The following is an 18302-nucleotide window of genomic DNA, read 5'->3' as shown; positions in this document are numbered from 1 at the left end:
ACCAGGTATCCCACAAATTTAACTCAATTCTGACACTGTTTGCCTACGGATATTCCACACGTTAAGAGTCAGTGCCACAAGACTTTCTCTCCTTCAGATGCCAATCACAAGTCCAGGTTGTGACCTGTGCTTGTGAATAACTGGCTGTAGATCAGAGGTTCCACTGACCTCATGCAACATGTTATTAATTTGTTAGATCTGCTCACAGAACTCAGAAAAGTATGTAATTTACTGGATTATTTATTTATTATAAAAAGATATAACTCAGAGACAGACAGCTGGAAGGCACGCAAAGGGCAAGGTATGTGAGAAATGGTACTGAGCTCCCATACTCTCTGAGCTCCTTGCTTCCCCTGAATCACCACATGTTGACCAGCCTGGAATCTCTCGGAACCCCCTCCTTTTGGGTTTTTACGGAAGCTTCCTTACACAGAAACAGTTGATTAAATCATTGGCCATTGGTGATCTATTCAATACCCAGTTCCTTTCCACATCCTGAAAATTAAGTATGGGAATGAAAGTTCCAGTCCTCTGGTTATTGTTGATTCTCTGCCAACCAAGCCATTATCTTAGGGGATTTCTAGAAGTCATCTCCTTAACATAAACTTAGTTGTGGTTGAAAGGTACTTGTTAGGAGTAACAAGACACCCATTTCACTTTTATGGCTCTAAAGGGATTTCAGGGTTTTAGGACCTGAGGCAAAAAGGCAAAATATTATAGCAAAAGATGTTCCCACTGCTTTTTTTAAAAAATTAGAATGTAGTTGATTTACAGTGTTGTAGCAATCTTTTTTTTTTTTTTTTTTTTTTTTTTTTTTTTTTTTAAGGCCGCACCCATGACATGTGGAAGTTTCTAGGCTAGGGGTTGAATCGGAGCCTCAGCTGCCAGCCTACACCACAGCCACAGTAGCACCAGATCCAAGCCTTGTCTGCGACCTACACCACAGCTCTCAGCAACATAGAATCCTTAACCCATTGAGTGGGGCCAGGGATTGAACCTGAGCCCTCACATATTCTAGTCAGATTTGTTACTACTGAGCCACAATGGGAACTCTGTGTCAATCTTATTACATAGGAAATTTCAAGGATTTGGGGGAGTCCTGTGCTAGAGTGGAGGTCAAACACCAAAAACATTTCATAAACTGCATACCACAGAAAGACTGTTAAGAGAGAAAAAAAAGCCACAGTTTGAGAGAAAATATTGCAAAATACATATAAAAATATAGCACATGTATCCAAAGTATACAAAGAACTCTTAAAACTCAACAATAAGAAAACAACTCTATTACAAAATGGGCAAAATACATGAACCAATGCAACAAACAGACAAACAAAAGAAATAAAAGGTATTCGTATTGGAAGGGAAGAGATAAAATTGTCACTGTATGCAGATGACATGATACTATATATAGAAAATCCTAAGAACTCCACACAAAAACTCCATCTGATCAATGAATTCAACCATGTAGCAGGATATAAAATTCAGAAATTGGTTGCATTTCTGTACACTAACAATGAAATATTAGAAAAGGAATACAAAATACAATACCTTTTAAAATCGCATCCAATAGAATTAAATACCTAGGAATAAACATGACCAAGGAGCTGAAAGACTTATATGCTGAGAACTATAAAAAATTAATCAAGGAAATTAAAGAGGATTCAAAGAAATGGAAATCTATTCCATGCTCACGGGCTGGAAAAATTAGTATCATAAAAATGGCCATACTACCCAAAGGAATCTACAGATTCAAAGCAATCCCTATGAAATTACCCATGACATTTTTGACAGAACTAGAACAAACCCTCTGAAAATTTATATGGAACCATAAAAGACCCAGAATTACCAAAGCAATCCTGAGGAACAAGAACCAAGCAGGAGGCATAACTCTCCCAGACTTCAGGCAATATTACAAAGCTACGGTAATCAAGACAGTGTGGTACTGGTACCAGAACAGATATACAGACCAATGGAACAGAATCAAAGAACCTAGTCACCTACGGTCAATTAATCTTTGACAAAAGAGGCAAGAATATAAAATGGGAAAAAGACAGTTTATTCAGCAATTGTTCCTGGGAAAACTGGACAGCTGTAGGTAAATTAATGAAACTAGAACACACTCTCACACCATGCACAAAAATAAACTCAAAATGGCTTAAAGACTTAAACGTAAGACAAGACACCATCAAACTCCTGGGAGAAAACATAGGCAAAACATTCTCTGGCATCAACCGTACAAATGTTTTCTTAGGTCAGTCTCCCAAGGCAATAGAAATAAAAGCAAAAATAAACCAATGAGACCTAATCAAACTGACAAGCTTTTGTTTTGCACAGCAAAGGAAACCATAAAAAAACCCAAAAAGGCAACCTATGGAATGGGAGAAAATAGTTTCAAATGATGCAAGAGACAAGGGCTTGATCTTTAAAATATACAAACAACTTATACAACTCAACAGCAGAAAAACCCAACAACCCAATGGAAAAATTGGCATAAGACCTCAATAGACATTTCTCAAAAAAAGATATAAAAATGGCCAATAAGCACATGAAAAACCCTCAATATCACTGATTATTAAAGAAATGCAAATCAGAACTGCTATGATATACCACCTCACACCAATCAGAATGACCATCATTAATTAGTCCACAAATAACAAATGCTGGAGAGGGTATGGAGAAAAGGGAACCCTCCTGCACTGTTGGTGGGAATGTAAATTGGTACAACCACTATGGAAAACAGTGGAGGTATCTCAGAAAGCTAAATATAGAACAACCATGACCCAGCAATCCCACTCTTGGGCATATATCTGGACAAAACTTTCCTTGAAAAAGACACATGCACCTGCATGTTCATTGCAGCACTATTCACAATAGCCGAGACATGGAAACAACCTAAATGTACATCTACAGATAATTGGATTAGGAAGATGTGGTATATATACACAATGGAATACTACTCAACCATAAAAAAGAGCAAAATAATGCCATTTTCAGCAACATGGATGGAACTAGAGACTCTCATCCTGAGTGAAGTAAGTCAGAAAGAGAAAGACAAATACCATATGATTTCACTTATATCTGGAATCTAATATATGGCACAAATGAACCTTTCCACAGAAAACATACTCATGGACTTAGAAAACAGACTTGTGGTTGCCATTGGGGGTAGGGGAGAGGGAGTGGAATGGACTGGAAGTCTGGGGTTAATAGATGCAAACTATTGCATTTGGAATGGATAGGCAATGGGAACTATATCTAGTCACTTGAGATGGAACATGATGGAGGATAATGTGAGAAAAAGAATGAATATGCATATATATATATATATTTATTTATAACTGGGTCACAGTAGAAATTGACAGAACCCTGTAAACCAATTATAATGGAAAAAATAAAAACCATAAGATAGAAAAAAAAAGAACATATACAGGAATTCCCAATGTGGCTCAGTGGAGACTATTTCTGCTAGTATCCATGAGGATGCAAGTTTAATCCCTGGCTTTGCTCAATGTGTCAGGGATCTGGCATTGCCGTGAGCTGTGGTGTAGGTAGCAGACACGGCTCACATTCTGTGTTGCTGTGGCTGTGTTGTAGGCTGGCAGCTATATCTCCAATTCAACCCCTAGCCTGGGAACCTCCCTGTGCCGCAGGTCCAGCCCTAAAAAAAAAAAAAAAAAAAAAAAAAAATGCAGATGACACCTATACACATGAAAAGATACTCAGCATCATATGTTGTCTGCAAATTTCAGAGAAAACCAACAATGAAATTAGGCTACATACCTAGTAGAATGGCCAAAATCTGGAACACTGGCTGTTGCTTATGGGCAACGACCTATAAGCAGAATTGCTTATCATAGGGTGGGTGAATATTTGTTGTAATTTCCATAGGAGATTTATTTCTTTATGTACCTTCTTCCTTCTCCATTTCCTCCTACTCTGCCAATGTGTAATTGATAACACTGGAAAGATAACTGGAGAAACTGAACCATGCCTTGAATTTGTAAAGTTGGTTCTACAGTAAGTGTTCAGAGCAAAAGAGTCCATCCTCCTTGGATTTCCTTATTTGCCAGTGGCCATACATTGCATTTCTCCAGTCTACATCACAGGATGCCGCTCAAAGGCTAACAGGTGTCCTGGACCCCCATCTGCATGGTTCCCATGGGGTGAGGACCTCTGTGATGGGTTCTTACTGCACAGTATGATAGTAATCACTCCTGGTATGTTAGTTTCATTCTAGGATCTGTGCAGGGTATCACTGAAATGGAAATATCTTGCCCAAGGGTTTGAGAATAGTCTTCAATTAATATTCCATTTCAGGAGAATAACTTTTTTGAGGGTGATGTGATAACATCTAATCACTTAATATTATTAAAAAGATTACTTATATGTATTTTCAGACATGTGAGGGTATTTGTTGCAGTAGTATTGCAGTAATATGTGTAGAAATGAAAACCTGCAAAAAGGTTTATCATCATTAAAATATCATTTATATAATAATGTGATTTTTTATAATTTATAATATTGCATATATGGACATACATATTCAGAAGAAAATAGTGGACAGTATACTTATTAAAATACCATTTACTCAATAAGGATATGTAGACATTCATGTATAGATACAGAAAACTTCTGTGTTAATAGACTAGAAATTTATAGTAACATTTATCTCTAGGAAATGGATTAGGAGAATCAGGGAGATAGGGAGAGGGGTATTTAATTTTACCCAGTATCTCTTGATTTGAAGTTTCAATTTTGACAATTTTATGAAAAATGACAATTTTTTTGGAAAAAATTCATCTTGTATTATGGTATAGTTGATTTATAGTGTTGAGTCAATTTCTACTATACAGTATAGTGACCCAGTCATATATATATATATATTGTTTTTCTCATATTATCTTCCATTATGGTCCATCCCAAGAGACTGGATACCTTGAAATATCCAGACAATTGTATTGATAAATACAATTAAATTAAAATAAATATTAAATAAAATAAATATTTAAAATATGGTTTTGCCGAGTTTTCCCATCATGGTGCAGCGGGAATGAATCCGACTAGTATCCATGAGGTTGTGGGTTTGATCCCTGGTCTCGCTCAGTGGCTTGAGGATCTGGCGTTGCCATGAGTTGTGGTGTAGTTCACAAATGTGGCTCAAATCTGGCGTTGCTGTGGCTGTGGCGTAGGCTGGCAGCTAAGCTCTGATTAGACCCCTAGCCTGGGAACCTCCATATGCCGTGGGTGCGGCCCTGAAAAGCCTATGTATATATATATATATATGGTTTTGCTATTTACTCAACATCCCAGTCATACTCACTTTTATGTTTTTTTATTTTTTATTTATTTATTTTTGGTTTATCCTGACTGTTGTTTCCAAACCTTTACTCCTCAATTCAACTAGCTCAGGGAAGTTACTCAATAGCATTAGAAGATCTAGAGAGAATCATGACTGAACAACCCCAGCTGGAATGCACACATGTTGGAGAGACGGGAATGGGCGGTGATGTTAACATGTAGTGTGGTTGGAGCAGGTGGAAGATTTTCCCTATTATCTCTGACCAGGATCCCGACTCTGGCCAAGGGTGTGTGGCAGAGAGTGCAGAGATCATCTGGCAAAGATGGCCTTCATGCAGTCTTGGAGATGAAGAGAAAATTTGGACTGAAGTCCCTTTGTTGGCTTCTAGGATTTTGACATATATGTTGGCGCTACGAGTGGGTTTGGCTGTTTGGGGGTGTCTTAGGCTCTGTAGGGCTAACGGTAGTCAGGGAGAAGCACAGAGCAGCTCAGCTGGCTGACTGTTCACAGCCTGCCTTGTGCGGTGGTAAGTAAGGGCCTGGGAGGAAGGTGGCCTGGGCGTTGAGCACCTCCTGCCTGGCAGCTTTCCAGTTTGTCCATTGCACAAAACCTCCATGTTCTAGAACTTGATGAGCCTCAGGAGGGAAGAGGGCACGCTTCTTCAGCTGTTCCTTGACTACATCCCCGGTGTGTCTCTGAACCTGTGCAAATTGTTCCCCGGGGAATAACCATCCTTAGGGACAGACGACGGAGAGGAGGAGAGAAGCAGAGAGAACGAGAGAGAGGGACCGGTGGGTACCTCTCAGCACCATTATTTCTGGAGTTTTCTCTGTGTTTCTGTGTGTGGCCGGTTGTTCTTCACTATGAGTGGAGGCAGGAGCAGAGCCTCCTTGCCTGCCCGCTTGCATCTCTCACAGGCATCCTGTCTTAATAAATCTATTTCTTGCCTAAAAAAAAAAAAATGATTGGAGGCAGTAAGAGCTGCCTGTCTTCCAAGCATTGCTCTGTACTAGCCGTGCAGGGGGAGCCTGGGCTGATGCCTGAAGGGCAGTAGAACTTTCCAGTCCCCTTCTCTGGAGGTGAGTGACTTCCAGATGCCCCTCTGTGACGGAGGAACTAGAAGGGTCTCACCAAGGGAAGGCCTGAGCTCAGCTGCCTCCTAGAACAAGGAGCCCCAGAGGCCGAAGAGTGGCCCCAGGCAGGTGCAGAGAGAGGAGCTCTCCATCAAGGCATCCGGCCCTGGCCAAGAGCACACTGAGGATGCCCAGTGCCGGCCTCAGGCACAGCCCTCTGCCTAAGAGAACTGAGAGCCTCCTCTCTCCTTTCTCTTCATCTCTGCCTTAGCAGTTGGCCATGTAGTCGGGTCTCCCCAGGAAGGGAGACTGCAGGTTGACTGGACAAGGCTTCAGCGCAGACTGAGAGGAGGGAAAGCTAGTGGGGTTGAATATTCTTTGTTTATCTTATTGTTCTTTAATCTCCTAAATGCTGTATTCATAGGACAGTATTTCAGACTGTATTTTTGTCACTGGTGGTGTTGCAAGAGCGCTAACAGATGTGCCTTCAGGATTCTTTCAGTGTGGGAGTTTGATGATGAATTAATAAACAGGTAAAAGTATATTATGACTTGAGATATTGATGGGAGCCAATAGAAAGCCATCTGATCACAGAGCAATCACCTAAGAGCTAGAGGTTGCCACCAGGGACCTGGCCAAGTTCTTCCTGTGTAGAGGAAAAATCACTCCTCTGATCCATCTCTGAAAGGATGGAGGATGATTTTATCATGAAAATCATGGATCCACTCTAGGATGCCTGCACCCTAAATCAGAGAAAGATTCAGTGCTTTGTTACCAAATGGCTCTCATGTCATGACAATGTCTTGTTTTGACCCAGATTCGGAACAACACTCCCTGAGGAATAAGCACCAACTTTAAAATCAGTATAATTCAAATGGCCCATTTTTAGCAGATGCAAAAGAAAGGAAGACAGTGTCTGCGTATAATTGACTAGGAATACTGTCTTCTAACTGTGTAGGTGCAGCAGTTTTTGCAGGACATGGAAGTAATAAGAATGAAGGACAGTGTAAGGCATTCGGGATGAAGAGGTGGTGACATAAAAGTGTGTGCTGTTGTGGAAGAAGTAGACGGGGTGGCAGGTGAGAGCACAGATGGCAGCGTGTGCTGTGAGGTGAGAGAGAAGAGGGCACCCTGGGTGCTGGGTTTTCGTGCCCAGGGTGCTGTGGTGACTACTGCTCATCTTCTCAGACATACCCACCGTCTCCATGTTTTACACATTTCCTTTAAAAGTATTCAGCACCAACCTGGAGCGGAAAACAGCCATGTCACGTCGTGGAGCCCAAGTGTAGGATGTAAATCCACCAATAGGAAATGTCTTCAGTCTCCTTGAGGTTGGAAACCTGTTCTCTCTCTCTCTCTCTCTCTCTCTCTCTCTCTCTCTCGCTCTCTCTCTCTCTCGCTCTTTAGGTTTCCCAAGGAACAAAAGCCCAGCACTGAATGCAGGGGAATCACTAGTGCCAGCGAATTCTATCTCGTTGGCTTCCCCGGCTCCAGAGACCTGCACCAGGTGCTCTTTGCCACCTTCCTCTTGCTCTACTCAGTGACCCTGATGGGAAACACGGTCATCATCGCGCTCGTCTGCGTCGATAAACGTCTGCAGTCCCCCATGTATTTCTTCCTTGGCCATCTCTCTGCCTTGGAGATCCTGGTGACAAGCATCCTCGTGCCTGTGATGCTGTGGGGGCTGCTGCTCCCTGGGATGCAGACAGTGTCTCTGCCCGGGTGTGTCGCCCAGCTCTTCCTGTACCTTGCTGTGGGGACCACAGAGTTTGCCCTGTTGGGAGGGATGGCCGTGGACCGTGACGTGGCTGTCTGCAACCCTTTGAGATACCACATCATTATGAACAGCCGCACCTGCAACTTTGTGGTGATCGGGTCCTGGGCGTTTGGGTTTCTTTTTCAAATCTGGCCAGTTTACGCCACGTTCCAGCTTTCCTACTGCAAATCTAACGTGGTGAACAATTTTTTCTGCGACCGAGGGCAACTGCTCAAACTCTCCTGCAGTAATACTCTTTTCATGGAGTTCATCCTCTTCTTAATGGCTGTTTTTGTTCTTTTTGGTTCTCTGATCCCCACAATTGTCTCCTACAGCTACATTGTCTCCACCGTCCTCAGGATCCCCTCGGCGTCGGGCTGGAGGAAAGCCTGCTCTACCTGTGCCTCCCACTTCACCTGTGTTGTAATTGGCTATGGCAGCTGCTTGTTCCTCTACGTGAAACCCAAGCAAACTCAGGCATCTGATTACAATAGGGTTGTTTCCCTGATGGTCTCCGTAGTTACTCCTTTCCTCAATCCTTTTATCTTCACCCTCCGAAACGACAAGGTCCTAGAGGCCCTTAGGGATGGAGGGAAAAGGTGCTGTCATCCCTTCAGGAACTAGTCTGGCCCTAAGGCATATGGCTTGAGATAATGCATTATGGATGCTAGAATGATCAGAAAAGTGCTTCCTCATCTTTGAGGTGTGTCATAATCCCCATCCAATAATCTATATGCAACAGGTCTTTCAAGTCATGGACATAATTTTTATCATGTTTGGCTGTTACTTGAAAATTTACATTATAAACATATGTGTACATCCATATGCATATGCACAGGGCACGAGGGTACTGATTAGGAGAGCGGTGAGGTAGGCACAGCTGTTAAGGAGGCATGAGGGCAGAATTCATAATACAACTGTGAAAAGTTAAATGTAAAAATACTATGTGTGATATTAGATTCCTGAACAAGAATGTTGAGGAGAAATATTCTCTGACTGCAGAACTGAATGACTGCTTGTTTCTAGGTTCTGGGATCATCTTGCCATCAATTGCCCTTTATATCCTCTGACCGTAAAGCTCCCTGTTCCTTTCCTGGCCCCAACATACTTTCCTGATTTCCTGTCTCAAAGCCCTGTCTTAGCCCTTCTCTGCGTATTTTCTGGGCTGGCAGAGGTTAGAGAATGAACTCAATCTACAGCCTGGACACCTTGATAACTTCAGGTGTGGTTGTTTCGGCAACACAGACACATCTCTGATCTTTTAACTCTCCCAGGGTGTGGGAGGAAGGGCTAAGCAAGGAGGGAGTCCCTTACCTGATGGCACCCAGGTTGTGCTGCCTGCCAGGAGGGTGGTGGGGCAGCAGAGCTGCTGCGCTGGGAGCTGAGGTGACAAGGGAGAGCTGGCCTTGCTGGGTCTCTGGGCAGAGGGGGGTGCAGAGTGGAGGAAGGGGCAGGCTGTCTTCTCTCCCCACATCTCTTACATTCTTCAGTCCTTCCAAGGTCCCTGGTTCCCTGTCCCCCTGCCTCCTGTCCCCTCGTTTGTTTATCCTCTCCTGGCTCCTCTCTTTCCTGATTCTTCTTTGTAGCTCTCCTTCTGTGGCTCCAGGTCTCCAGTTCATGCCTGGGTTCTTCTTTTCTTTCCCACTCCCATAACTCACGGTTACTCTGCTGTTATCCAGCTGTCCCCAGGGCTGTCCTTGTGCCTCCTTTCCAGCTCTGCCAACCTCACCACTCCCCGAATTAGCACCCTTTAGCCCTGGTCCCACTCGATCCCTCCATTTTTTTCATCATAAGCACAAATTTACCTATGTGTTTATCACAGCATCTTTCTAATCACAAAACACTGATAACCAAATGTGATCTCGATAGATGGTTAGTTAAGTCAATTATGTTTCATCTGTACAGTAAAATATTTTGCAGCTGTAAAAAGACTAAAGAAGCTCTTTAATTATTAGAAGTGATCTTCAGGCTATATTGTTAAGTGAGAAAAGCAAAGTACATTGAATTTAGCATTTATCTTTTTGGTGAGAAAGGAGTAGAAATGAGTACACGTTCATATTTGATTGTATTTTCTTATGATCATCATCATGAAGGATGATGGTAGTAGGAATGGGCAGATGAATTGAGAGAGGAGGAAAACTTTTTGCAGTATGCCTTTTAATGTTTATTTTTTATTATTTTTGTTACCATGTGTATTACTGCCTATGAAAAATAAAATAATTGCACTTCTTTTTAAGATTTATTGAGGTGTAATTGATCTACAATAATGTATTAGTTTCACCTTTACAAGATAGTGTCAGCATTCTTAGAGATTATGCACTGTGCAGATATCATAGACTATTTGACCTGTACTATACATTGCATCCCTGTGAGTTATTTATTTTATAACTACTACTTTGCACTTTTTAATCTTCTTTACTAATTTTGAGCCTCCCTCTACAGTAACCACTAGTTTCTTCTCTGTATATGTGAATTTGTTTCTGGTTTTTTTTTTTTTTTTTTTTTTTTTTTTTTGTCGTTTTGCCATTTCTTGGGCCACTCCCATGGCATATTGAGGTTCCCAGGCTAGGGGTCGAATCGGAGCTGTAGCCACCGGCCTACACCAGAGCCACAGCAACTCAGGATCTGAGCTGCGTCTGCAACCTACACCACAGCTCACAGCAACGCTGGATCGTTAACCCACTGAGCAAGTGCAGGGACCGAACCCGCAACCTCATGGTTCCTAGTCGGATTCGTTAACCACTGCGCCATGACGGGAACTCCTGTTTCTGTTTTGTTACAGTCATTTGTTTTATTTTTTTAGATCTACATATAAGTGAAATCATGCAGTATTTTCTTCTCTGTCTGACATATTTCGTTAGATATAAGTCCACCCATGTTTTTGCAAATGGCAAGATTTCATTATTTTTTCATGCTTGAGTAATATTCCCTGTATCTCTCAGTTTCTCTTTCCATTCATCCCTCCTTGAGCACTTAGGTTCTTTGCATACCTTGGCAGGTGTAAATGACACTCGTATGAACTTGGTGTATCTTTTCAAATTTATGTTTTCATTTTATTCAGATAAATACCTAGAAGTAGAATTGCTTGACAGTATGGTAGTTCTTTTGTTAATGTTTTGAAGAATGTCCATATTGTTTTCCACAGTGGCTGTACCAATTTACATTTCTACCAACAGTGTAGCAGGGTTCCATTTTCTTCACAACCTCTCCCACACTTATTCATTCTTATCTTTTTGAGGATAACTATTCTGACAGGTATGAGGTGATAATCTCGAAAATCTCATTGTGGTTTTGATTTTCATTTCCCAGTTGACTAGTGATGTCGAGCATCTTTTCATGTGTCTGTTGGCTATTTGTATGTCTTTTACGAAAACATTCCTCTAAATCAATTATATTCAGTTTTAAAAAAAGAAAACATGCCTCTTCAAGACCTCTGTCAATTTTTTAATCAGATTGTTTGTTGTGTTTATTCATGTAAGTTCTTTATGCATTTTGCATATAGCATGTATATCATTTGGAAATATCTTCTCTCTTTCAGTAGATGGCCTTTTTTGCTTTGTGGTGCCAAAAAAACAAAAAAAAAAGCTTTTTAGTTTGATTAGTTATCTTTTGTTCATTTTTAATTTTGTTTCCCTTGTCTGAGGTTACAGATCAAAAAAATATTGCTGAGAGTTCCTGATAGCCAGTAGTTAAGGATTTGGCATTGGCATTGCCGTGGCTGGTTGTCCCTGCTGTGGCTCAAGTTTTATCCCTGGCCCAGGAACTTCCACGTGCAGTGGGCATGGGCAAAAAAAAAAAATATATATATATATATATATATATACCCACACATATTGCTAAGACTGATGTCACAGAGCAGGCTGATTCTGTTTTCTTCTAGTTTACTTTCCTTTTATAGTTGTGATTTACTTCTGTGATATCTGGTGTAACTTCTCTTTCCTTTGTAATTTTATTTATTTGAGTGTTTCTTATTTTTGAAGTGGGTTTGTTTCACTATAAGCTTCCTTCTTTAAATTGTTTTTGCTGTGTCTCATAGCTTTTGGAAAGTTGTGTTTCTATTTTCATTCATCTCAAGGTATTTTTGTTTCCTTTTTGATGTCTTAGTTGGCTTTTTTTTTTTTTTTTTTTTTTTTTTTTTAATGTCCGCCCTTGGTGTATGGAATTTCCTGGGCCGGGGATGAATCCACACTGCACCTACAGCAACAGTGGATTCTTTAACCCACTGCAAAGATTACTGGGATTATGCTGAATGGATTCCCCCAGCCAACTGGAGGAGGTTTCTACTGGCCAAAGAAGAGAGAAATTGTGATTTAAAAAATATAATAGCTGAAACCATTTGAAATCCATCAAATATATTTAAATCCATGAGTTCATAAAGATATTTTAATAAGCACTCACCTTCAAAAGATAAGATTCCTGATTCATCAGACTAAATTTGATCAAGGCTCTGAAACTAGCTACCTAGTTACAGAAAAATATACAGTAACAAAAGGACATGATTAGCTGTATCATGAGCATGGAAGAACTGTAATTCATACTATGGGGAAAAAAACAAAAAACAAAAAAAACCTGGGTTCTTCAACAGATAGTTTGGAAGCAAATGAAAGGGCTCTAGAGAGAATCTGTAGATGAAAATAGACTTAAACACATATCAAATGAAAAAAACATAGATGACTAGGCTTAGGCTCTGATGCGTAGGAATTCATCATGAATGTTTATGTAAACTTCATTCACAATTTCTAAAAATTGGAAGTCACCAAAATGCCTGCCAGTAGGTGAGTGGGTGGATAAACAAACTGTGACCCATTCGTACAATGAGAACACTAATCCACAATAAAAAGGAGACGAGCTAATTATTCAGTATCAGCATGGGCGAGTGTTAAGTGTATTTTGCTACATGAAAAAAGCCACACAAAAAAGGCTACGTGTTGCATGATTCCATTTTAATGATATTCCACAAAACTGAAACATTAAGACCCTTAAAAAAGATTTAAGTGCTGACCTCTTTTGGTTAAGCAAAATGATGACTTTTGACTAGGGAAATGCAGAGGAATTGGGGGATAATTGAACTAATCTCTATGGTGCTATAGTGATGGACACTTTATGCATTCATTAAACTCATAGAACTCTGTAGCAAAAAAGTGAATTTTAATGTATGCAAATAAAAAATTTTTCGAGGGAATCCCGGATGGAATGCAGTCAAAAAATCTACTTTGTTATGAATATCTGATACAGCTTCGCTGACTGGGTGGTCAGAAAAAGACCTAAGTAATCAGGATATCAGCATAGTTCTAAGCAAGTTCTAAGTAACTTTGAAAAATTGTATTTTGGCTGAACACTGTAAGGCTAAAGATGATAAGAATTGTACATAATTGCTGCACATCGGTAAAGCTGTTTCTGTAAGATAAATCTTCAGCATGCATTAATCACCGCTAAGATGATTTTACACATATAAAGCAACACTGGAAATCAGAAGATTTAAAAAAAGCTTGTAAGTGCACAAAAATCTCCAAAGACTAAATTACTGGGTGCTCATGGAGTGTTATATATTGTGAAAATACAAGTAATGAGATTGAAAAGAGAAATGAAAACACTCCCCCACACAATAAAAACAACAAGAAATGATCAGAGGAAATGTGATCAATTAAAACTGATTAAAAAGAAAAATAATCAAGTGCAATGCATGAACCTTGATAGGTTCTTTCATTTGAAAAAACATTTACTATATTGGGGGAAATTTAGAAATATTAATATGGACCATACATTTCATATTACTGAAGTAATTTAATTTTCTCATGTGGAATAGTGGTAGTGTTGTTAATTAGGAGAGTGTCCTCATTCAATATGAAGCATCTTTATGGTGTGCCGGCAACAAAGTTACCACCCTGTGGCTCTTACTTCCCTTTATTAATCAGGATGCCGATAAATTAAGAATATGGGAAGCATTATGATCCTTCATACTATATCCCTAAAAGCCACTTTAAACTACTTGTGTAGAGGAGTAGTGTCTAAATCCCATAAAGAATCTCCCTGCTTTGTGCACCAGCAATCAGTCAGCTAAGGACTTGAAGTCGACACTGGTTGTTGGATTTTTTTTTGTTAGAGTGTATATGATTTACAGTGTTGTGTCAAATTCTGCTCTACAGCATAGCGACCCAGTCATACCTACATGTACATTCTTTTTCTCATATTGTCTTCCATCATGTTCTACCCCCAAGAGATTGGACATAGTTTCCTGGGCTGTACAGGAGGCCTCATTGCTTATCCATTCTAAATGTAGTAGTTTGCATCTACCAACCTCAAACTCCCCTCCCTTACCCACCCCCAGCATCCACAACTCTTCTCTCTACGTCAGTGTTCTGTTTCTGTTTTGTAGATAGGATTGTTTGTGCCACGTTTTAGATTCCACGTGTAAGTGCTATCCTAAGGTATTTGTCTTCCTCTTTGTGACTTACTTCACTTAGTATGAGAATCTCTGTTTGCATCCCTGTAGCTGTGAATGGCATTATTGTGTCCTTTGTAAGGCTGAATAGTATTCCATTGTATACATGTGCCACATCTTCTTAATCCATTTATCCTCAACGGACATCTAGGTTGTTTCCATGTCTTGGCTATTGTGAATAGTGCTGCAGTGAACATCGGGGTGCATGTATCTTTTTGAGTGGAAGTTTTGTCCAGATGTATGCCCAGGAGTGGGATTGCTGGATCACATGGTGGTTCTATATTTAGCTTTCTGAGGCACCTCCATCTTGTTTTCCATAGATTGTACTAATTTACATTCCCATTAAGAGAGACATTATAGGAGTTCCCATCGTGGCGCAGTGGTTAACGAATCCAACTAGGAACCATGAGGTTGCGGGTTTGATCCCTGCCCTTGCTCAGTGGGTGAAGGATCCGGTGTTGCCATGAGCTGTGGTGTAGGTTGCAGACGCGGCTCGGATCCCACATTGCTGTGGCCCTGGCATAGGCTGGCAGCTACAGCTCCAATTCGACCCCTAGCCTGGGAACCTCCATATGCCGCGGGAGCAGCCCAAGAAATGGCAAAAAGACAAAAAAAAAAAAAAAAGAGAGAGAGACGTTATAAAACTCATCCAAAGGTTCTGTTTAGTAAGCTGGTGTATACCCAGTTGACATTTTCCTTCCTGTGCAAACACCATCCCAGAGTTTCTCACATGATGCCACACACACCCATTGTCCCTGATAAATCAAGAGAAAATGTAAGAGAACCAAAGAGTTTAAGAATGGATCTCACCAGGACACATCTTCTCCCAATTTTCAAGGCACTGTTTCCTCCAGTCCTAACAAGATCATGAAAGCTGAATCCTTTGGTCCAGTTTACCAAGCCAGTTAATACAACTCTCAGGTTAAGATTCCTGAGGTTCTAACTCTCAGATTCTGTCTGTAGAGATTGGTCTAGAGCAATTGTCAAGATGGAAAAAAGATCTTTAGAAAATTAAGGGCAAATACTTGATAAAATTCTCCTTTATCAGGATCCTTCTGGCCCCAAGATTATGAACATTCTTGCCTAATCGCTCCCTAATACATTTTATTTGATAGTAATCTAAATGTGAGACAGACTTCTTCCTGTGTGACGCTGCTGCTGATGGGATAATTAGTTTATCCTAAACCGAGTTCCCCAAACCTAGAAGTCAAGGGTTTCATCATTTCAGAAAGAGAGGGTAAGAGGAGAAGGTGTTTTTGTACTTGACTTATGGTAGAGAGAGGGACAGGATTAAGAGGGTTAAAGAGTTGCAGCAGAGGCTCTCAAGAGAACAATCTGAGTGATTTTGCGCCCGGATATATTAGTAGAAGCCAGATGAAGGTGTACACCATCTAAGAAAGAGATAATTGCTGTAATCCCTTACAAAGTTTTCAAAGTGAGGAAATAATTAATTAGTCCCGGTGAGTCAGTGCAAAGAAACTTTTCAGCTGGAGAAAAATGTTTTTCCTGGCTTTGATTGTTCCTCAACACTTGAAGATGCTCAAAGATGGAGAAATATCCAACTACTGACTAGTAGCTTTTGGAGAAGACCGATACATAATTAGGAATTAAACAGCTCTGTGTTAACTCGAGATTAACATTCATAAATTGTATTCCTAGGATGTACTTAAGTGTGTACACACACACACACACACACACACATACACACACAAGTGTAACCTACCTCTCTACCTCCAGCTTTGGGGTGGGAGTAACCCTGCATGGTGATATTTGTGTTACAATAGGATGGATGCCTCTTCTCCAGTTATAGTGTCTATGGCGGTTGCTTAGAGTATTTAAGTAATTATAGGTTATTATCTTCTTACTCTCAGTCCTATTTCCAGGCTCTATCTCAGTAAGAAAACAGATATTTTGCAAGGTTCTGTGACCAGTGTTCTCCATACCTGCATCCTCTCTCCATGCCTCCCTAAACACCAGAGAGACTCAGAGGAGGCGCTTCTCCTAAATCTGCCCCCTTTTTCAACCCTTTCACATTCCTTCCCACCCTGACACAACTCTAGTTTATCCTCTTTCTGTGGTCCAGATGGGAGCACATTCCCTCTCTCTGAGGGCCCTAATCACTCCTATGTGCCCTAATAAGTCCAAAGCCAGAAGACAGAGGATGAAACATCAGTGAGGATCAAGATTCATGAGAACAAGACAGCTGACCCCTTGCCCAGGATGCTACAGTTAAGTTCTAGGGAAAAGGACAATACGTCTTTCTGTTTAAACTGATTACCTGACCATCCATTTCCGCTTGCTTTCCCAGTTGTACTAGAAGACATTGTAGGAATAAAAAAAGGAGTTTTTCAAACAACAACAAGGAGAATGGGGGACAAGTTACAAGGAATAATATTTTACAATTTTCTCTGATATGTGAAAGCTGAAACAAGTGTTTCCAAGATAGTAAGACAGAAATGCAAACTACATTCTGCAAAGAGGAGAACAAAAAGAAACAAGTCATTCACCCAACAGAACAAGTAAGCTTTGGCACATGGAGGCACCACCTCCCATGAGGTTAAAGCCAGGGATATTGGTTAAAAGTTTGTATACAGAGCAGTTAAGCATTCTTTTAATTTCTGTGTAGCCAAGGAAATACCTGTTCCATAAGTATGGTGACCATTCATCCCACTTGGCCCAGGACTGTTCTAGTTTCAAAACTGAAAGCTTCCCATCCTGGAAACTCCTTCAGTCAGCTGTCAAGCCAGGACGATTGCTCATGTGATCCACATTCCACTGACCTACCACAACAGCTGGAAGGGCCAAGACTTTATCCTCATTAAAAAATATAAAGTTTGGAAAGCTCTAGATTTAGGAGCACAGATCCAAGATGTGTAGTTTAAAAGTGTTGAGAGTGGGAAAAAATTATTAAAGGATAATCAAGAAGCAGATATACTTAAGAAGAACTTTCTCTGTGAGAGGAAAAAAGAAAAAAAGGATGAAAAATTTGAGGAAAACAAAGATCAAATAGGGACAAAAGCAATTTTAAGGCCCTTTAAATATTAAAACATTACCCTGAAAAAGAGAATGCTGTGTGAAAAAAAAATCAGAAAATATAGGAAAGAGCTCCAAGAATATATTAGGACTAGCAAAAAGAAATCCAGTTGAAGGAAAGACATCAAAGAAGTAGCCACAAAAAACATCAAAAATGGGTGTGAAATTTGGAAAAGTAGAAAGTTAAGCAAGTGGAAGAATTTATTCTGTAGTTCTATATCTGAATATAAAAGTTCCCTAAAGATAGAGCAAAGAAAATATAAAGGAATGAATTACAAAAGAAAACACAAGAAAATCTCCCAAGTTTGAAGGATTTGTTTCTGTAGTCTCTAAATGGAGAGCACCGTGCATATGAAAGAAAACCCAGGCTAAGACATCTAACATCCAAAAGTGGGCAGTCTGGATGTTGGAAGGTCAGATTCCGTGGCACAGATAAAGGGACTGATGAGATTTTGTGTAGAATTTTGAAGACTTAAGTGGGAAGATATTTAAAAGCCAGTCCATGTAATTCAAAAGCATAGAAGCCATACAGTGGTGGATGTTACACTAAGTTAGTTTAAGGCTTAACATAAAGTTGAAAAGTTGAGTAATAAGAGCTCCTTTCCAAAGATACGTATTCACCATCCCTATGAAGAGTTAAGGTGCGTTTGAATCCCTACGCATTTGTAATGTTACATGGCAGATTGTTGCCATGGGTGA

At 40.3% G+C, this 18302-nt stretch overlaps 1 protein-coding gene across 1 annotated transcript; it reads left to right on the top strand.

Annotated features, from left to right (window-relative positions):
• LOC100623890 (olfactory receptor 9A4) lies at positions 7907–8752 on the top strand. The gene has a single exon (XM_003360100.2). It carries the CDS (start codon positions 7922–7924, stop codon positions 8750–8752), a length of 831 nt encoding a protein of 276 aa, XP_003360148.2. The 5' UTR covers positions 7907–7921.

Source organism: Sus scrofa, chromosome 18 (genome assembly GCF_000003025.6).
Source record: "Sus scrofa isolate TJ Tabasco breed Duroc chromosome 18, Sscrofa11.1, whole genome shotgun sequence".
Lineage (NCBI taxonomy): Eukaryota > Metazoa > Chordata > Mammalia > Artiodactyla > Suidae > Sus > Sus scrofa.
This window is presented reverse-complemented; position numbering and strand designations above follow the sequence as displayed.

Bases quoted from the DNA above. Each gene is read 5' to 3' on its own strand.
- LOC100623890 (XM_003360100.2), top strand. From the start codon at position 7,922: ATGGGAAACACGGTCATCATCGCGCTCGTCTGCGTCGATAAACGTCTG.